Source organism: Danio aesculapii, chromosome 12 (assembly GCF_903798145.1).
Source record: "Danio aesculapii chromosome 12, fDanAes4.1, whole genome shotgun sequence".
NCBI classification, from domain to species: Eukaryota; Metazoa; Chordata; class Actinopteri; order Cypriniformes; family Danionidae; genus Danio; species Danio aesculapii.
The window spans coordinates 4,901,646-4,923,470 of NC_079446.1; the positions used below are offsets into that span (position 1 = coordinate 4,901,646).

Consider the following 21,825-nt stretch of genomic DNA (forward strand, 5'->3'; position numbering starts at 1 on the left):
TGTTCGAACTGTTACCGTCTGGTCGGCGCTTCAGAGCACCAAGCACAAAAACAGCCAGACACAGGAAAAGTTTCTTTCCTCAGGCCGTCTACCTTATAAACAGTTAAATATTCCCCTACTGTGAATAAATATGTGCAATACTTTCTCATACGCACTTGTACACAGCACCTTATAACCTGTATATTTATAACAATCTGTACATACAACTCAACATCCAGGTTTCTTGACTAACCGCATCTGTTTAATGTTCATCATTTTTTATTATTATTATTTTATTTTTTCAGATTTATTTTGTGTTGTCACTTGTCACTTTATGTACACTGGAAGCTTCTGTAGCCAAAACAAATTCCTTGTGTGTGTGAAGCACACTTGGCAATAAAACTGATTCTGATTCTGATATTTGGTAAAGAAAGCAAGTCTCTCATATAATATCTCTACTAAAAGACAGAAAATATTACTGTACAAACTGCATTGTACATAAATCAGGTGAACATTTTCACATTAGTCAATAATATTACTGTAATTAATTTAAAAACTGAATAAATATAGATTTACACACATTTACTGAAGCAAATAAACAGAATTAATGATGGGCTTAATTAATCTGCGCGCAGATTCCATGTGAGCCTACATATTAGTACCTAAAAAGGCTTGATTTTTTTTTTATATATATATATATATATATATATATATATATATATATATATATATATATATATATATATATATATATATATATATATATATATATATACTAATATATACAGTTGAAGCACAAATGAATCGCCCTCCTGTGATTTTATTTATTTATTTTGTTTTCAAATACTTCCCAAATGATGTTTAACAGAGCAAGGAATTTTTCACAGTATTTCCTATAATATTTTTTTCTTCTGGAAAACGTCTTATCCGTTTATTTCAGCTAGAATAAAAGCAGTTAATTTTTTAAAACTATTTTAAGGTTAAAATTATTAGCCCCCTTAAGCAATATTAGTTTACAAAGATCTACAGAATAAACCATCACTATATAATGACTAGCCTAATTACCCTAACTTGCCTAATTAAGCCTTTAAATGTCCCTTTAAGCTGAATACTAGTATCTTAAAAAATATCTATTAAATAAAATATTATTCACTGTCATTATGGCAAAGATAAAACAAATCAGTTATTAGAAATGAGTTATTAAAACTATTATGTTTAGAAATGTGTTAAAAAAATCTTTCTTTTAAACAGAGATTAGGGAAAAGCATACAGCGAGGCTAATAATTGAGGAGGACTAATAATTCTGACTTCAACTGTACCTTCGAGATACCAATACGGAGTACAAATATGGTACCACACCAGTGAGAGCTCTCGTGCCTTTATTTCTGAGAGTGTATGGACAGTGCTTCCCACACACAGAATTTACTCGGACGGTATACTGACTTTATTCTTCGATGCGGAAGTGCGCTCGTTTTTGCAATTGTTTTAGAACTTCCGACTCAGCTGCCTATGGGAGAAACGACTAGCAATAATAAACGCAGAAAACGGTCAAACTACTGGCTCTACACGCAAGTGTTTTCATGACTATACAGACACAGTAGAATAATATAATAAGAAAACGTCAGTTTGCAACATCAAGCAGCAAACCGAGCCGTTTTTAACGTCTAAAAATGAATGGAAGTGAATGAGAGCGGAAGTCTCGAGCCAAAAAGATTCCAATGGCTGCGCCCGCTCGTACGTGAAGAATACGGGGAATATAGTGACATTTTTTAGTTACTATTATTATCATCCTTTAACACTTTTTTGTATCCACCCAATATAACCAAACATTCGCCATCGACTAAGTAGTGGAAAATATTCTCTCATTTACCCGTTTCGTTTTGTGTGCACAAGAACTATCAACACTCTGACAGACAGTCTCACATTCTCGGCAGAGACCTAAAGACACTCGCCTTTTTGAAACTGTCCATCCAGGGTTTCTAAATCTCCTAAAACGTCCAGGATTTGGCTTTTGCTTTCTGAAGCTGTCATTAATTGTATACGCACAACCGCAAGAGAGAAACATTAAATAATTAATTTGTTGATCTAAACCAGTGTTTCCCAACCCTGTTCCTGGAGGCACACCAACAGTACACATTTTCATTCTCTCCCTAATCAAACACACCTGAATCAACTTATCATAACATCAGAAGAGACTCCAACACCTGAAGTTAATGGGTCAGAAAAGGGAGACATCCAAAATATGTACTGTTGGTGTGCCTCCAGGAACAGGGTTGGGAAACACTGATCTAAACGACTCGAAACACTTAAAACTTTACTAAACACCCAGAGAGGATGAAATTACATCTCAATTGGCTGCAAATTATTTGTACACCATTAGAAATGGTGCCTTATTTAAATAATCTACACATTTTATTCTTGTAATAACTAATAATTTTTTCAGATATTGTCTGATTTTATTCCTTTTTTCTGTCATTTATTTCTCATTATTTTATTCATTTGATGATGTCAATATATTACATATTTTATACATCTAAAATGCTTTGGCAATACTGTACAAAATGTCATGCCAATATAGCAACCTGAACTTGAATGTGAGAAAGAGAGAAGCAGATTTGACCGGTCAGTGGGTGCACATGGCTACTGAATAGCATAGAAGTAAGGAAAATTGTGGATTTCTTTTTAACTTTAACCTATTAAAAATAAACAGTTAAATTGTATACAGTGTCTTAATAAATAAAAATATTGTTAAAAATCGAATTATGTTTTGTTTGTCACATATAGCTAACCATTAACGTGATGTGGGTAAATAGTATGTTTCAATCCGGCTACCACCGCGAGTATATTTTAAACCTGTGGGAAGCACTGATGGAAGTCAATGGTAAGCACCAACTTTTTGATTACCGACATTCTTCAAAATATCTTCTTTTGTGTTCATTAGAAGAAACAAAACGTTAAAGATTTGGAATGATGAATGTTCATTTCTGGGTGAACTGTCCATTTAAAGACTTTGAAACTCAAAATGAAACGCTGATGTTATTGGCTCTTCCCTTTCTTCATGCGGGCCTCTAGTCCGGATCTTCTCTTCAGGTTTGTGTAGAGAAGGGCAAAGTTTATGATGTAGGTCGAGACACAAACCACACAGAAATCACCCAAGACGAAAGCCAGAATGGAAGCCAGATACACAGATCCGGCCACAGACACCCAAGAGGACATGACCAGGAAAAACCCTGCCCTGCTGGACACCATCTGACCTGAGAGAGCAAAAACATCGACAGTATATTTGAGCTTCCCTTTCAGACAACAATACAGATACACAATAGTGCTACATAACAACCTGTTCATTCCTGTGAAGCTTTAAACATGAAAAAAGTTTAGAAGTGCATGAAAACTGGCGAGTATTAAATAACATATAAAGCTTTATTCATGGGTTCATGATGTAATCACAGTTTTGTTCAAACGAAATGACGCAACAACACGACTGAATTTAAAATAAAATCAAGATCAACAAATCTTTGATTATCGCTAAAGTTTGACTGATTAAATCCTTGTTAGTGCAACCCACCTAAACACGTCATTTCTATTGATTTTTTTTTGTAATTATTAAAATAGCAGCGTCTTGATAAACCATTAGCGGACTATAAAAGCACTTACCCAAACCCAGCTGCAGTGTATAGAAAATGATGCCCAGCACACTGTTCGGCTGATTCAGCACGCTGTCTTTGGAAGTAAAGATCTGGACGAGCCCAAATCCACGTCCCCATCTGAGAGGAGAATCAGAGTTTCAGCAATGTTGATTGACAGAGCCCAGCATAAATGAGGGGAACACTTATAATTTAAGGTGATGCAGTTACACATGTTCCAATGTATTTACTATAGTAATTACTAGGAATTATGTATAATTACATGCAACTTACCTTAAACCTAACCCCAACCACATAAGTACATGTACAGTAATTCATTAATATTACTCAGAGGTCAAATTAATTAAACTAAGTCACTTTGAAATAAAGTGTGAATTAAATGAGTGCAAACTCTTTTATGAATGCACGGTTTTTTCCATTTCGTAATGAATATGGGCAACATATATTTGGTATGGGTGACAGTACATATTCCGGTTACCTTTAACAAAACATAACTAAATATTCATTCATTCATTCATTATCCTTCGGCTTAGTCCCTTTATTCATCAGGGGTCACCACAGCAGAATGAACCGCCAACTTATCCAGCATATGTTTTACACAGTGGATGCCCTTCCAGCTGCAACCCAGTAAACCCTGGGTTTAGTTTACCTAATTCACCTATAGTGCATGTCTTTGGACTACATATCTATATATATATCTATATATATATAGATATGTAGATATGTATATATATATATATATAAAACTATGTATATATATAGATATGTATATATATATATATATATAAAACTAAATATTAGTTAAAATCTAATAACTAAATAACTAACATAAAACACAATTTACACACTGCAAAAAAAAAAAAGGATTTTCTTACGTTTTCTCTTGTTTCTACTTCAAATATGTAAAAATTCTTAAATCAAGCAGCATTTTCTAGAAAAGTAAAAATATTATTAAAAAGTTTTTCCTTAAAACAAGCTAAATAATCTAGTTTTCAATTTAAATTAAGATTAGTTTGCTTAATCCGTTGGCAGACTATTTTGTTTGTTTTAATGAAAAACACACTTAATTTTGTCATTTTCTTTTTAAAAATCAAGAAAATGCTTCTTGATTTAAGAAAATATTATAAAAACAGTATGTTTTTACTTAAAACAAGCTAAATAATCTGCCAGTTGGGTAGGCAAAATAATCTAGTTTACAATTTAAATTAAGATTAGTTTGCTTAATGTGTTGGCAGACTATTTTGTTTGTTTTAATGAAAAACACACTTAATTTTGTCATTTTCTTTTTAAAAATCAAGAAAATACATCTTGATTTAAGAATTTTTCAATATTCGGACTAGAAACAAAGACAAAAACGCTAAGTAAGAAACCCATTTTGCTCTGCATTTTTTGGATTAAAGCCCTTTTAGGTTTCTTCAAAGTATCTGCTTTTGTTTTCGACAGAATAAAGAAACTCGTAGCAAGCACATGTTCATTTTTGGGTGAACTATCCCTTTAATGCACCTTATAGTTGTTGAAAACTACATAATGTAATTTGTTTAGAGTTGTTGAATTAACACAGAGAATATAGAATTACCGCAACATATATCAATTCGAATACTTTAGTATGGTTCAAAATCACAGTAGTAGGCTATTTTCTATAAATGACCATAGCAGGCTTTTGTTTCATTTGGGTGAGGTGAGTCAATAAAACATTGAGGTAAAATTGGTTTTATATTCACACATGCGACACGGTCTTTACATTCTTTACCATGCTAACGTTACTTTAAGTATTCGTTCAGAAATAGCATACAAGAGTTCAAAACAACGTTAATTTAGAACTGTTTAACTGACTGTAAACCATGTTGTACTTTGATAGTCATTTGCTGCTAATATGATTTCCCTATTTAGAATTTGCAAATAATACTTTTCTGAAAATATTATCAAGGAGAAAGTTTGACTATGAAACCAACATAAACTCAATGCTGAAATCTGCCACCACTGAAAGACGCTCACCTGGATGTGAAGACTTTTGAGCAGCTCACGGAATTACCGAGGTCGCACATCGCCCGGTATTCGGGATTGCTTTCCCGGGACAGCTCGACGTGTAACGCGTACACCGACAGAACCAACCCCAAAAAACACAGTAGCAGGCGGACGCGAAATTCCCATTTAGGCACTCCTGAAGCAGAATGACTCGATGACATCGCAGGACAGTTTAAAGTTATAAATCAAACGACCTGCTTTACAAAATCCTGTTGTGCTGAGTAAAAAAGACGCTATTTTACAGTGCAATTATGCAAGCATGCTGACTCCCACCTTGCTAAAATATACTGCAACGTGGAAAAAGGTTGAAAACATGAGCTGTGATTGGACCACGGAGATGAAACGCGTGGCTTGACTGAAGTTTTGGATTTATAACGGTTTCCTATGAGATGACGCGGTTTTGTCCTGCAGGGGGCGCGTGGCGGCTCAGAAATGCTGAAGCGCCGCATTCATATTTCTGGAAGGGGTTTTATTAATCATTTAAAGGGACAGTTCACGCAAAATTTACTCACCTTTCACTTGTTCCAAAACTTGTTTGATTTTCTATCTTCTGTTGAACACAAAATAAGGTATTTTGAAGAAAGCTGGAGACCTGTAATCATTGACTTCCATTGAATTTATTTTTCCCATATGAATGTGAATGGTTACAGGTTTTCTGCTTTCTTCAAAATATATTTTATATATGTTCAATAGAATTAAGAAACTCATAAAGGTTTGAAACCACTTGATGGTGAGTAAACGGTGAGACGATTTTCATTTTGGGTGAACTAATCCTTTAATAATATTAAAAAGTTTTATCTTAGTACTAACCTTTCATATATGGCAGGATGTGAATGTTCTGATTGGATGAATAGTACAGAGCAACTGACTTTTTTGTGACATACATAAAAAATATTTTGATTAATTTGCTTAAAAAACTTAATTGTTTTGTGTTCAATCCGATAAAATTTGTTTTAAGTTAACTTGATGGATTTGTGTGGGACCCTGCATTTGTTACATTGTAGCTAAATGCTGTATTTTTTTGGTCCCTCTGATCATTTTGGGGCCCACTTCAACTAACTGAAGTAATTTTTTTTACAATATTGTAGTATTTAGTTCTTAAACTGAGTAATTTTCTTACAGTATTTTAATATTACAATGTAATATTATTATTATTATTATTATTTAATAATTAAACTATTTTTTATTTCTTCTCATTCTCTGGTTTACAGTTTGAATGACTTCTTTAATGTGTATTTAATGTTTATGGATGGATTGATGGATGATAGATCTTCCTTGTTTCTTTTCTGTGTATTTATTCCTTTAGCTATTTTTAAAATTTCCATAGTTATTTATTTATATAGCAGCAGATACCCTTCCAGCTGCAACCCATCACTGGGAAACATCCATACACACTCATTCACTATGGACAATTTAGCTCACCCAATTCCCCTATACCGCATGTCTTTAGTGTCAGGCGATTGTACTGGCAATTGTGCTACCCACTGCGCCACCATGACGGCCTATATATATATATATATATATATATATATATATATATATATATATATATATATATATATATATATATATATATATATATATATATATATATATATATATATATATATATATATACAGGGGCGTAGTGGACATTTTAAAAGTGGGGGGATGGCTGTATGATATCATACGTTCTTATAATTATTAATCACCTGTTTCTAAATGGTCTGTCTCTAAAAGTGAGGGGGACGGATCCCCCCTATATATATATATATATATGTGTGTGTGTGTGTGTGTGTGTGTGTGCGTGTGTGTGTGTGTGTGTGTGTGTAGTTTTATAGTATAGTTTTAGTATTTTATAGTATTAGTTTGTTATAGTTTTATATTTTAGATTTATTCACTATTTATTTCCCTATTCAAATTATTAAAATAAAATATTTTTGTTGTGATGGAATTTTAAAAACTCTTTCAGTTTTATTTATTTTATTTTTTGCATTTTATACTATTTTGTTATAGCTGTATCTATTCCCACATGTAATATTTCCATTTTTAAAATCATAAATAATACAAAATGAAAAAAATGTATACAAGAAATTAATACGATTTTTTAAGATAAAAAAAAGAATTGTGCTTGTGTGATTCCTGTTTTTATTTATTTATTCATTCTTAATTTGCTTGTTTTTTTATTTATTTATATGATTGCGTTTATAAATGGTTATACGCAAACAGTCCAACGTGCTATGGCAAGTGCGCGTTTTATTTACACTCACTTCATTGTCGACACCGCCCAGAGAATGACCCTATTCTACACCTCTCCTAAGCCCGCCTTCCCAAGCGTGTTGTCCAATCGCATTGGCTCATCCTCTGGCGAGCGAACAGCCGATTGGTCAAATTCCTGCCATTCAAACACAATACGGAAAAATACAAGGAAGTAAAACGGTGCTTCGTGATAGCAAAAGAATAGACATGCTTTGAAAGAACCGCTCAGAAATTCCCCTGCTTCCATACGATTAAAGGTAATTATGGTCGATTTTATAACACGATGTTTTATTGTATTTGTGTTAGTTGAAATATGAAAAGAAAGAAGGGGTCAATATTTATTATTAAAGCTCTTTTGGGCCAGTAAGCTCTTTCATCCTTGCCTCAAATAAACAGGATTAATAGCATATTAACGACAGCGACGCCCTACAGGAGCTGCTGTAACGTTAGTTTGTCGTGCCATTACGTACATTTACAGATAATTCATAATTAGCAGCTGTTTCTGTGTCTGTTATTGCATGGTTTCACTTCTATACTACAAACAACACCTCCATAAAATATATGTTTTGCTTAAAATGTTGAATATAGGCTCGCATTATATATACGTGTTATCATTGAAAAGAAACTGTATTATTTTAAATTAAAAGTGATGCTGTTCTTGAATCACTGTAAATAATTGTATGCTCTGTTACTGATTAGAAGAGATGACTATTTAGATTAAACATTAGCTTCTTGCACTTTGTTTTAAGGGAAGTTCATAAAAAAATAAGGTGAACTGAAAGTATTTAATACTGTTAATTGAACTGTTCTTCATTGGATAAAGAACTATTTACATTTAATTCTGAGTTGCTCAGGAATTATGTTTATAGTAAGGTGTTTGAGAGAAATGTATTTTTAAAATTTATTCTGTAAATTACACAGGATATTTCTTCAAAGTTTAAAATAATCAAAACCTCATCATTTAGACTTTTGCGTAAAATAATAAAAGAGGTGCCATTTTCAAAAACGAATGTACATTTTTAGACATTACAATAACCGTTTTAACTTCTGAAGAATTAAGGAATCAATCATTTACATTTAACGTACATTTACATTAGTACATAAATTATTTTTGTGGAATAGCCCTGATTTGAAGTCACTACAAGTTAAAACATTTGTTATTCTTACCAACTATCATTTTCTGAAGAAGAAAATTGTTGTAAATGACAATATTTTTATTTGACCTTTTGAGAAACTGTCAGATCTTCATATAACTATTTATATTTTTCCATGTATATACACTGTTGGCCTGGGCGGGTATAAGATTCTGACAGTATGATAATCTTGGATAAAAATGTCACGGTATTATGATTACTGCTCTAAAATAAGTTATTTTAAAATGACTGGGTAAAAAAAATCCCCATTGAACACAATATATTTTATTTTAAGAAACATTTAAAATATTTTGCAACAGTAAACATGTCAGGCTAAACAATTAAAATAAAGCATTGACCTTTCCGAATGAACGAGGTGGAGGCGCTGGCATATTATATAGTTATATTTTTAGTGTCACTCTGCGATCTGGCTTCAGATATATAATTCATTTTAAGTAATAGTGTTTTATATTTCAGTGTGCGCCAATAAAGTATTTAAGTGTTGTGATGATTTTCTGTCTTTTCCCTATGCCAGTAACAAGTTATTTTTCTCTTTTATTTCAGAATGGCATCCAATAGAATGGATGAGACGAATAACACTCATTCCGCAGGAGAAGCCTCAAAGGGCAACAGCAGGAGAGAGAGCAACACTGAGAAGATCCAACATAGAGGCGTTACAGAAAGAGCAGCACAACCCAGCAATGACACGTCCACAGTTACTGATGCCACGACTGTCGCAGACAAGAACTTGGCCCTGCTCAAAGCCCATTCCCTGGATGTGAAGTTTGAAGTCGGGGATGAATATGACATTATTGAGACCATTGGTACAGGTGCATATGGTGTGGTCTCATCAGCCCGAAGACGAGATAATGGTGAGTGTGCCAAGATGCTTCCACATTTTTGATTCTTCTTCTTCTTCTTCTTATTATTATTATTATCAGCATCTTCAATATGGAAAAATACATGACATTTGCAGTTTATTTATTAAAATGTATTTTTATATTAATTAGCATAATTTTGGAATCGTGTACATTTTAATAAAAAATTAAATCTAATTAGTGAAGCTATTCAAGTTCCACCATAATAATTATGGTATGCAACACAATAAATAAACAAATGTAATTTTACCTCACAAATAAATTCGTATTAGCATGACATTTTTTCAAAGTAGAAAGACTGAAGTGGCTCTTGTAAAACATACTCCGATCAATTTTAATAGTAACATTTGTATTCTAAAAATATACTATTAATTCATTCATTTTCTTTTTGGCTTAGTCCCTTTATTAATTAGGGGTCGCCACAGCGGAATGAACCACCAACTTATCCAGCTTATGTTCCCAACACTGGGAAACATCCATACACACTCTTTCACACACACATACACTACGAACAATTTAGCTTATTCATTTCACCTATAGCACATGTCTTTGGACTGTGGGGGAAACAGGAGCACCCGGAGAAAACCCACACCAACACGTGAAGAACTTGCAAACTCCACAGAGAAATGGACACTGACCCAGCCAGGGCTTGAATCATCGGCCTTCTAGCAGTGAGGCGATCATGCTACCTCCTGTGCCACCGTGACGTCCAAAATATACTATATTTTTAGAAAACAATTGTTATATTAAAAAAGTTACTTAATTTCTTTTTTTCAACAAGCAAGTTTTTTTTCACTGGAAATGACATAGGCTTCATCCAAAAGATAATACGACGATGTTCAAGAGGCATAATTGTAAAAAATATATATATTTCTTAGCTTTTATTTACATTTGAACAAAAACTTTAAGACAGAATTTGCCAGGGGTATGAATAATTGTGGGCTTGACTGTATATGTGTGTATCATTGACAAAAAATGTAAATATATTAAAAATAAATTAATGTTTTGAATTAGAATTTATTTAGATAAGACAATCTATTTATTCTAAATATTGTAATATTTAAATAAGACAATTGTTAAACATTTACATTTAGTCATTTAGCAGACGCTTTTATCCAAAGCGACTTACAAATGAGGACAAGGAAGCAATTTACACAACTATAAGAGCAGCAGTGAACAAGTGCTATAGACAAGTTTCAGGTGTGTAAACGGCAATTAACCATGCTATGTGTGTTTTTTTTGTATTTTAACCAGAAATATTTGCTTGAATTCTTGAGTAATACATGCATGTGTGCTGTGTTTATTGTGCATATATAAATACACATTTACATAAAAATATAGAAAATGCTAAAATGTATGTTATGTATGTAAATGCAATATCTTGGATATGATTAAATCGCAATTAGTTGTTCCCATCACTAGGAATAATAAAGAAGTTGAGTTCTTAGAGTTGCATGACCCCTAATTATTCATGCACACACATTATTCATGCATTCAGGCCAGCAGGTGGCAATAAAGAAGATCCCCAATGCCTTTGAGGTTGTGACAAATGCCAAACGCACGCTGCGAGAGCTAAAAATACTGAAGCACTTCAAACACGACAACATCATCGCCATTAAAGATATCCTCCAGCCAGTGGTCCCTCATTCTGCATTCAAATCAGTGTAAGTTTGGTACCAAGTAGCATGCATATACTCTATTTAAGTTATCCATGCAATAATGCCATCCAATACATCTCTTGTTCCTTAGGTACGTGGTTCTTGACCTCATGGAGAGCGACCTACATCAGATCATTCACTCACGGCAGCCTCTGACGGCAGAACACACACGCTACTTTCTGTATCAGCTGTTAAGAGGCTTGAAATACATTCATTCGGCGAACGTCATTCACCGTGACCTCAAGCCATCCAACCTGCTGGTCAATGAAAACTGTGAGCTGAAGATTGGGGACTTCGGAATGGCGCGGGGATTAAGCGCGGTTCACTCTGAAGAGTCGCGGTCCTTTATGACTGAGTACGTGGCCACCCGCTGGTATCGTGCTCCTGAGCTCATGCTGTCGCTCCACCACTACAGCCTGGCCATCGACCTCTGGTCCGTAGGCTGCATCTTCGGGGAGATGCTCGGAAGGAGGCAGATGTTTCCGGGGAAAAACTATGTACATCAGTTGCAGTTGATTCTTTCAGTTTTAGGGACACCACCCGAGAGCATTGTTGGCTCGATTGGCTCAGACCGAGTGCGCTCTTATGTGCGGAGCCTTCCTTCGAAAGCACCAGAACCATTTGCAGCTCTGTATCCGCAAGCTGAGCCCAGTGCCTTGAACTTGTTGGCTGCAATGCTGCACTTTGACCCTCGTGAAAGAATCGGTGCATGTCAAGCACTAGAACACCCATATCTCTCCAAATACCATGACCCAGATGATGAACCGGTGTGCGTTCCTGCTTTCAATTTTGAGTTCGACCAGCAGCCCATGGGTAAAGAGCAAATCAAAGAAGCGATACTAACAGAGATCCAGGACTTCCATAAGAAGAAGCAGGGCATCAGGAAGAAGATCCAGTTTAAGCCGCTCCATTCTTCTGGATCGGCATTGGTCGGTGTTTCTAGTAACAGCCTTTGTACAGTGCAACAGTCTCAACACCTGAAGGAGATGGCACAATCTCACCAGCAGCACAGTCTTAACTACAAACCAACAGACACTACGCAAATGAATGTAAACTCGTTTCAAACTCCACATCTTATTGGTCAGATTTTGCCACAATTGGAACAGTCGGTAAACTATCAGGATGTAGACATGCCCAGTGCAAACTCCGACTGCCAGCTGGAAACCATTGATCTGACCACTCCCACAGACAAGGACACATCCTTTACTGAACCTGCGATAGACTGCACGAAAGAGAAGAATGTGTTATCCAATCACACTCTTCCGTCTCGATCCATCTCTCAGACTCCGCCCACAAGTCTTCCACAGTCAGTCCCTTCACTCTCTCTCTCTCAGTCCCAGGTGCAGTCGCTCTCTCAAAATCTGTCTCGTTCCCTTGGAAAAGGAGGGAAAGGGACTACTGTGGAAGGTACGAAAAAAGAGGGAGCTATTTCTGAAGACACGAAAGCGGCTCTCAAAGCTGCCTTGCTGAAATCTGCTCTAAGGCAGAAGGCACGAGGTAAGTGTGTATGTGGTATTCTAAAATTAAACTATTATTTTACTCACCTTCAGGCCATCCAAGATGTAGGTGACAACTTTTAAGTAGAACATTAAAGATGTTTTTGTGCTGAAACCGTGGTCATTGGTGATTCATAAAAGTAAAGACAAAGACTACAAGGACTTCGAGAGTAAAAAAAAAGAGGTAACACTTTATTTTGATGGTCTATTTGAGTATTACTAGACTGTCTGCTTAATATCTGTGGATACAGGGATTCAACAGACATTTAACTGACTATAATAAACTTTGCAAGTATATGTCAACTTACACTTACCCCAACCTGACAATCTACTTATAATCTAATGAGAATTAGTGGACGTGTAGATGCAATGTAACTTAAATTCAACAAATGGACCATCAAAATAAAGTGTGACCAAAAAGGATTCATACACTGACTATACCAGGGGTGCCCAAACTCGGTCCTGGAGGGCAAGTATCATGCAGAGTTTCGTTCCAAGCAGAATTAGACACACCTGAACCAGCTAATAAAGCTCTTTCTAGGTATACTAGAAACTTCCAGGCAGGTGTGTTGAAGGAAGTTGGAGGTAAACTATGCATCCTTCCAATTTGGCCACCCCTGGACTACACATTGAGGTTTTCTGAGGTGAAACAATCAGTCTGTGTATTAAACTGGACATAACCAGGAGTGCACCTAACTTTTTGGTCTGTTTCTCAAAGGAGCACATGCAGATGTTGCTTGGTACTTGTTCATGGCACAGTCATCCGGTCATGTACATATACACAGGCCAATTTCTGCAATATTTTGTAATACATGTTGCAGTTTTGTTCATGCATATTTTTATAACTTTGAAATCTAAATATGAACTTTTATTTTAAATAAGTGATTTGCTTATATTGTCTTATCTCAGACTTACGTATGCTGGTCCACACAGTCAGCTGGTGCTTTCACTTTTGGCACGATTGCCTGGCTCCCTCCCATCCTGAGTTTGATTGATTCTTAAATTTTGGACTTTAAAAATGTAGTTTCATTTTCATCGTGCCAACATTGAGCACTTTTGAATGTGATGAGAAGAGTCATTTTCTGCTGAAGCATTTACTCTGCTTGCAGTGCATCATTAATGCGTCAGAGAAGCGTGTGATTAAATGAATAGATACACCGACCATCTTATATGTGATTAACAGTTGCTCACTTCTGTGATCTGGTGTGATTGCGCTCACATCTGATATAAACCATAAAGAAATCAAGACCACCCTGTTCAGGTGGACTTGGATACAGTTCGCAGGTACGAAATTGTTTAACAAGGTTCAGAAATGTCAACAGCGCAGGTACACAAAGGCACTTCTCTAGCATGGTATCTGGTCCGCATTTTTTATTTTAATCACTCGTGCCCAACTGTGTACCTGTTATGTGCACCCCTGATTATTACCTTCAATCCACAGCTTGTTGTTGACATTATTCACAACTTTTTTCATGTGGGTTGCAGCATCCATAATGTCCAGCATCCAGCTCAACCCTATTTTCACCCACTTATACATCATTATGTAGAAAATTACAATTACTGTTATGACATTAATGTAATAATTCTCTCACCCCCAGATGGAGGCTCTGCAGCTCTTGGTATTGACTTAGTCAGAGGAGCTTCTGTTGGTTTATCCTCGTCCTTGTCCTCCTCCAACTCTGGTCCAGAGCAGAGGAAGCCCATCACGGCCCAGGAGAGACAGCGAGAGAGGGAAGAGAAGCGGAAGAAGAGGCAGGAGCGGGCCATGGAGCGAAAGAGGAAGCTAAAAGAAAAGGAAAAAAAGGAAGGGAAACATGGAGACTCGTTGGGTGGAGTTTTACTCAGTGATAATGACAAGATGCTGCTGCAGCGTTGGGTACGAATGATGGACAAACCAGCAGACAAATCACAGAGCATAGAAACCAGTAATGCTAAAACCAGCGACAGTAAGCTCGCCCAAATCCAGCCAGCATCAGGAAACAACATTATAAAAACAAACTCCGATGGGGGAGAATCAGTACTGCCAAAACAGCCCAACGAAGTACAGGTTTTCAAACCGCCACAATTGCTGTCTCAGTTGGGACCATGTGTCACTGCTGGACTGTTTAATCCAACGTCAACCCATGGTGCAACACCCATCTCTTTGGGTCAAGCTCAGAATGGAGACGTTGGTATTGTTGCAGGAGTTGGAAGTGTTGGAGGCTTAGGTGTGGTAACTGCCCCATGTGCCTTTGCCAAAAACAACATACTAAAATCACAGTTTGTTGGAACAGTATTCACCGGTCTTGAAAATTGGACAGGAATGTCTTCACACAAAACCCACCAACCTCCCCCAGAACTGAACAATCCTAGTTTTGCACACTTGCAAACCCATCCAAAGCCCATCACGCAGTCCAACACTCACATCCAGCTGCTGCCACTGGAGCCCTTCATGAACAAACCATCAGCTCTAAACACCGGCATTGGAGTTTCAGACACCAGCACCAATGCAGAGTCCACAGGCGGCCCTCAAGCTTTGGAGAAGCTCTGTGTTTTGGGTGAGCGACAGAATGGCTCTCATTCACAAGGCCCTTCAAAACAGCCTCCAGGAGCTGCAGTTCAACCCTGCTTGAGCCTCACTGACACTGGACAGTCTTCAAACAGCATCCCTGATATCCACACCGTCACTCAGCAGCTCTCCAAATCACAGGTGAAGCTTTAGCCGTAATGCACAACTATTTTTATTAGAGATGCAGGATATTGGGAAAAAAATGACATTGGGATATTAGAGATTTCTGCAATGCATGTTGCAATATTGCAAATAATTTCACCTGAGGAAGTGAATACCTTTTTTAGATGGCAGTACTGCCATACAGAGAAGCCAATCATTCCAATTTAAATAAAAACATTCTGGTTAAAATGTAAAGATTTAAATATGCAGCAGATGATTTAGGATAAAGGTGATTTTCGTATGTGATTTTTCCTTATTCAAATCCAAAACATTTGTTGCACGAGTATGATGCATGTTAATCTAATACGATATAGTTAGCAAAACAATACAATATGGAGTTTGAGTAGTGTAGATGATTTTATTATATATATTGTCTTCTCCCTGCCAAGCAAAAGAAAAAGAAAGAGGAAATATTGGGCCCATCCCATCCTTAAGCTGCGATCACACTAGAGTTTGAGCATGCGAAATTCTGTGGTACGGCCCTGCGAAAAGGGGCGGGATCAAACAAGATGATTAGACATAAAAAAAGCAAGCGATTGGTCCATGTTTTAAATTCCTGCACAGAGGTTGAGGTTTTGATCCTCGATTGGGCTCACGCAGTCAAGTGATGCGATTTCGCAGGTCAGAGTTCACCAAGTTTCCATCGCAGCGATCTGCGAAACTTGACGCACGACCTTGCATTTCCGGTCTGACGCAATTGTGTGCGTATGAATAGAAGTCTATGGGGAGAAAAGCCCAGTGTGACCACAGCTTTAGATTGCGGAGAAAGGAAGGAGAGTCAGTCACAACTTCTTATCAAAGAGTTGGAGGATTCCGACCCATTCAAGGTTTACTTCAGGATGACTTTATATTCCATACTTTGCTTATCACAAAGGGCTTTGCGTTGCGAGACCAAGTGGACTAGTATCTCCGATGCCATTGTCAATTTTGCCTTTCGCTTGTATGGCAGCCCTGAAATGTCGAAACGGCTATCAAATTGCACGAAAAAATAAAACCTGATTTAAACTTTATGACAGATGAAACTTTCAGAGACAGTGTGTCGATACGATTGACACAACGTGAGGTCGAATTCATTTTTTAACGTGTAAAAAAAAATTGGACAAATTCAGATTCAGTCTGCAATAACCTTAAGAATAATTTTGGTAATTGTATAGAATTTTGGTATATTATCGTGAAGTTCCTAAAGATTCCCTTCCCGAATATTTATTGACTCCGTAAACATTTATGAGTCCCCATTTTACCAACTTGACTGTAGCCTATTCTTATAAGATGAGATTTTCTTTGGTTTAGTTGTTTCATCATTGCTTTTTTTCGTATGCAGGTTGAAGACATTTTGCCGCCAGTTTTCTCAGTGACTCCTAAAGGCAGTGGAGCCGGTTACGGTGTGGGCTTTGACCTCGATGACCTCCTCACTCAGTCTCTTACTGAACTCCAACACTCTGACCTCAGGGAAAGGTCAGTTCATGTCTCACTTGTTATAAATGTATTGTCAGTAACAATGCCTCACTTTACTGTTATGTTTATCTGCTTGTTAAGTTACAGTGCTCAACGTAAATAACTACACCACCTTTTTCAATATGTTTTGGTGCATTTAAACAAAACAGTTTTATACGTTAAAATAAGGGTTTGGTCACATAACATCTTAAGGAATACAAAGATAATAGATTAGTCCAAACGAGTTATTGCAAAATAGCGACAATTTCAGTTATATTTTATATTTATGGTTCTTCTGATTTTTTTTTTTCCCTCAACAACATATTAATTTGGTGTACTAATTTTTGGACCTCGATCTTAAAGTTTTGTTAGACTAGTTTTGGCTTTGAACAATGGAAGTCAATAGGGCAAAAACAGCCACTAACACAACGAAAGTGTAGCAATTTTTTTTGTTTTGATGGTGGAATTTATTCATTAAGTGTTTCAATCATAGTTTATGCACATTTTCTTATACTATAAAAGTGTATCTTACTCAGTTTTTATATTTTATGCGCATCTTGTTTTATGCCGTATTCTAAAATACGCATAGAATAGGAGAATGGAAACAGCTAATGTACTGTGACATGACAGGTTTATGTAAATTTCTAGTCATTTAAGGTTAAAAAAAGGTTTTGCATTTAACTAAGATCTAATAAAATGTGATTCAGTTTTTTTTTTTTTATATTAATATCATGATATAATATCGATGTCGTCTGGACAGTGAAAAATATTGTGATATGAATTCTCATATCGCCCGCCCCTAATATGACTTCAGCAGTTCACTTCTGCAGTGAACTGCTTATCTTGAGTTCAGACCGCACGATTTTCGAAGTAGCCACAGATGTTTTCACATTGCATGGAGTAGCATTCCGTCGCTGCTTTGTTTACACTGCAAGACGGATCGGCTACAGGGGGTTTCACACTGCATGACTTTTCCATAGGAAGAATCACTGACAACTTTGTCTCGGTCCACAAACTACATCTCACAAACAAGCACATACGTGAAAAGTGACATCGAAACAACGTGAGGTCACGTAGTATATCTTTTGTTAATAACTACATAATGAGAAAGAAGCCTTTAGTGGGGTAAAAAACTTGACCTTTGAAGGAAATTAGTAGTTTCTCCTCAACTTTTTTCTTTTTCGACCCAATTGTGGTATTGCTCAGATGACACATCAAACAGACACAAGTGCTCCTGCCAAGTTTTTCTTCCATTTCTTGGGTCCAAATAGACTGAAATTAGCGCTTATAACTTCTTTAACATCCTGCTAGCCTGCAGATACCCACACTAGTGGTTGCTGCTTTCTCATTGGCTGTACGTAATCACCGATGCTATTTATCTGAACATTTCCCACGGCATGATTTGAAATCACCGACAGCTTCAGATATTTAGCATGCCAAATATCTGACGGGTGTCGGCGACTCCTCGGCGATTCTCTTAATCGCGTCTTTGATCGTTCACTGTGACTGCGTTTCCACGGACATCAGTAATCAAATCATTTGCCTTAATCTAATTAAGACAATAATAAGAGTAAGGCATTTACATGAGCTGCTTTTTGACTGTTCCTTTCATGATCCCGTTTTACATGTTATAGCACATAATTCGAGTAACGTCATTGCGTCACCACGCTATCCACGTTTCCTCCGGAGTTTTATGTAATTTCAAGTGTTTCATTTTTGTCAACCTTAACTGCAGTTTGGCACTTTCACTCGGGAACATTTCATGCATGCCCCCCTGACAAACAAGATATTGGATGCAAGTATGAACTGCTGGAAGAGTGTTGTTTTAATGGAATTTCATACCGCATGCTAAATGGAAGAAAAAAAAGGAAATAAAATTCGTCATTTCACGGTGTATATGTCTGTGGGCTTCACTGACTCGGTAGGTGCAGAGAATAGTGTCAAACAGTAGTGTGTGGACTATCCTAGTTGCAAAACAATAGCGAAAAGTCCTACATGACTGTAATAGTTTGATTGCGGTGTTTACATCTGTACTGCACTTCAATAATGCGACTAAAATCGGCATACTCGGTGTCTTAATTTGATTTCTCTTTAGTTCGACTATGACCTTAATCGGATTAATCAAAAAATCAAGAGTATTGTCTTAATCATGTTAAAATCTGATTATTGGTGTCCATGTAAATGTACTCACTGTGTGATTGTTACTCACGTGAACGAGCACCGATTTGCCTATGATTTCAGGCATTTCTCAAAACCGATTGGCGAGTCAAAATCGATGCTAAAATCGTGCAGTCTGAACTGCATAAGTCTCCTTAATTGTAAGCCGCTTTAACTAAAAGTGTTTGCTGAATGTATAAACAAATTAATGTGTACGGTGTCCTTTCTCTGTTTCCACTAGTCACAGTGACCTAGCCCCTCTGTCTGCATCCCTGCTCTCCGATTGGCTGGAGGTGCATCGCATGACCCCTGCGGACATGGAATCACTTCAGCAGGAGCTTCAACTGGGATCTCCCATGATCCTCTCCGATAACTCTACGCTTCCTGATACCTGATCGCTCCATGCATTTTCATCCTCCATCCCCTTGTAGAACCGGTTGAGGAATTTGATATCCGCATTGTCTACCAGTGTACGAGCTAGTAAAAGAGCATTTACCTAGAAAACAAAAACATCTCACCCAGAAAAGTGCCTTCATCTTTAATGGGTTCATAAACATTATTTATTAGTGCCAAAATTTAAATACGATGCTCTTCAGTTCTTAAGGGGCCTCATTTCTCAGAATTTCAGTGCCATTACTAAGCAATTCAGAAGAACCAGTAAGAAGTTCACTTCACTGTATTAGTGCTATTGATTTTTAGATTCCTTTCAAGCGGATAGCAGCAGAAAGACTGTCTTTTAGCAGACCAGCATTGAAAGCTATTTTCTAGTACACTACAGTCACCAGCAGGGCGGCAGTATTAGTGGAAGAAACACAATAAGGGCAGCAGAGCACAATGGCCTCATTATTGGAGACTGTAGAAGGTAGTGCCAAGTAGGAAACATTTCATTCGACGTTGCATGAATGCCTTGTAGAAAGTAGTGAAACCACATGCTCAATTTTACACCAGCAACAAAAGAATAAGTATTGTTGTCTTGAATAAAGCTCTCAAAGGTATTTAAGTGTTGCGTAATACACAGTGTCCATCCATTTTGTGTACGCAATGCTGTTTCCAGACGTAATCTACCTAATTATGTTATTTCCGATAGGGGTTTTTTAAGTCCTTGTGAAAGCATTATACAGATTACAGAGTATTTTGAATGCTCAGGAAGACTTTCCATAATTTTTTTTTCATATGGAAGATGATTATCAGTAATATGCAAATTGGCTACCCTGTAAATCCGGTTGTTACTGTGTGTAGAGCGGTTTAGCGGTAGCAACAGTTATATTTAAAACGGTTAAAAAAATTAACTTCTATAAAAGCCATGAAACCTTTATAATCATGTCATGTATGTAAATAAGATGTTTATGTATGCTTATGACAACTGTTAAGTGTTATTGGCTCGGTTATGACATTTAAAATGCAATGATGACATTATGACAACTTGACAAATACATCACAACCAGTATTCATCCTCATCATGACAACTTGACATAACCAAGACAACAAAACGTGTCATAAATCTGTCATAAACATGACTGTCATGAGGTATTATAATTGTGTCATGAATATTTTTCTCATCACAATTTCAGTGAAACTAACTGGATTGGTTTTTAAAATGCCCAATTAAAAGTGTCATTACTCTGTCAAGTAATTTTTAGAAGCGTCATTAATATTTAATGCCAAAATCACCTTGTAAAATTCATTCCATATTTATAATGGCTACATGAAAATCATGTTTGACAGATTTAGGTCAAGTTTCGTGGTCTTGGAAATGTAAAGTTGAAATGACAAAAGCAGGTTGAGGTGTATTTATTTATATCAAGCTGTCATAAATCATGTCATAATTCCATTTGTAACCCATCGGGGACCTACTGCACCCAACCCTGAGCTGGATTGAACTGACGATTCTTTATATCAGAGTCGATTGCTCAAACAAGGAGGTTAAAGACCATAGCGTCTGTAGCTAGAGCAACCTTTGAGGTCAGAGGAGTGAGGTTTTACCTGCATAGCACTTTGCTAGCTGGCCTCCGTTACATTCACCCCTACTAAACCTCACTTCCATCCCGGAACGCCCACCAGTCCTAATGCACACAACCCAGTCTGTGCTGGGATCAAATCGGCAATTCTTTGTATGGGAGTCGGTTGCTCTAACAAGGAGGCTAAAGACCATGGCCTCAAACATCTGTCACTAGAGCAACTTTTGAGGTCAGAGGGTTTTAGCATTGCAATTCGCTAGCTGGCCTCCGTTACACTCACCGCTCCAAACGTCACTCCCATCATAGACGAGCCCCCACGTGTAACCCTCTGGTTCTACTGCACTCAACATGGTCTGAGCTGGACTGAACTGCCGATTATTTGCGTGGGAGTCGGTTGCTTTATCAAGGAGGCTAGAGACCATGGCCTCCAGCGTCTGTCGATAGAATACCTTTTGAGGTCAGACGAGTGAGGTTTAGCTACATAGCAATTTGCTAGCTGGCCTCCTTTACACTCA

The 21,825-nt window shown here is 36.8% G+C and overlaps 2 protein-coding genes across 2 annotated transcripts; one reads left to right on the forward strand and one right to left on the reverse strand.

Annotated features, from left to right (window-relative positions):
- Positions 1–772: 772 nt before the first annotated feature.
- vkorc1 (vitamin K epoxide reductase complex, subunit 1) lies at positions 773–5,959 on the reverse strand. The gene is made up of 3 exons (XM_056470092.1): positions 5,619–5,959; positions 3,634–3,743; positions 773–3,233 (listed from the first exon to the last, which is right to left on the reverse strand). Exons 1-3 carry the CDS (start codon positions 5,807–5,809, stop codon positions 3,016–3,018), a joined length of 519 nt encoding a protein of 172 aa, XP_056326067.1. The 5' UTR covers positions 5,810–5,959; the 3' UTR covers positions 773–3,015.
- A 2,096-nt stretch (positions 5,960–8,055) lies between these two features.
- mapk7 (mitogen-activated protein kinase 7) lies at positions 8,056–20,347 on the forward strand. The gene is made up of 7 exons (XM_056468944.1): positions 8,056–8,143; positions 9,584–9,891; positions 11,396–11,561; positions 11,647–13,052; positions 14,650–15,740; positions 17,083–17,216; positions 19,594–20,347. The coding sequence occupies exons 2-7, from the start codon at positions 9,585–9,587 to the stop codon at positions 19,745–19,747; spliced, it is 3,258 nt and encodes a 1,085-aa protein (XP_056324919.1). The 5' UTR covers positions 8,056–8,143; position 9,584; the 3' UTR covers positions 19,748–20,347.
- Positions 20,348–21,825: the final 1,478 nt, after the last annotated feature.

What these genes read in the sequence shown, in the direction of transcription:
- vkorc1 (XM_056470092.1), bottom strand. Translation starts at nt 5,809, where the DNA reads ATGTCATCGAGTCATTCTGCTTCAGGAGTGCCTAAATGGGAATTTCGC. An exon ending in TCAAAAGTCTTCACATCCAG is followed by an intron (nt 3,744 to 5,618) that starts GTGAGCGTCTTT and finishes TTCTCCTCTCAG; the next exon opens with ATGGGGACGTGGATTTGGGC. An exon ending in TACACTGCAGCTGGGTTTGG is followed by an intron (nt 3,234 to 3,633) that starts GTAAGTGCTTTT and finishes TTGCTCTCTCAG; the next exon opens with GTCAGATGGTGTCCAGCAGG.
- mapk7 (XM_056468944.1), top strand. Translation starts at nt 9,585, where the DNA reads ATGGCATCCAATAGAATGGATGAGACGAATAACACTCATTCCGCAGGA. An exon ending in AGCCCGAAGACGAGATAATG is followed by an intron (nt 9,892 to 11,395) that starts GTGAGTGTGCCA and finishes TCATGCATTCAG; the next exon opens with GCCAGCAGGTGGCAATAAAG. An exon ending in CACTCTGACCTCAGGGAAAG is followed by an intron (nt 17,217 to 19,593) that starts GTCAGTTCATGT and finishes TGTTTCCACTAG; the next exon opens with TCACAGTGACCTAGCCCCTC.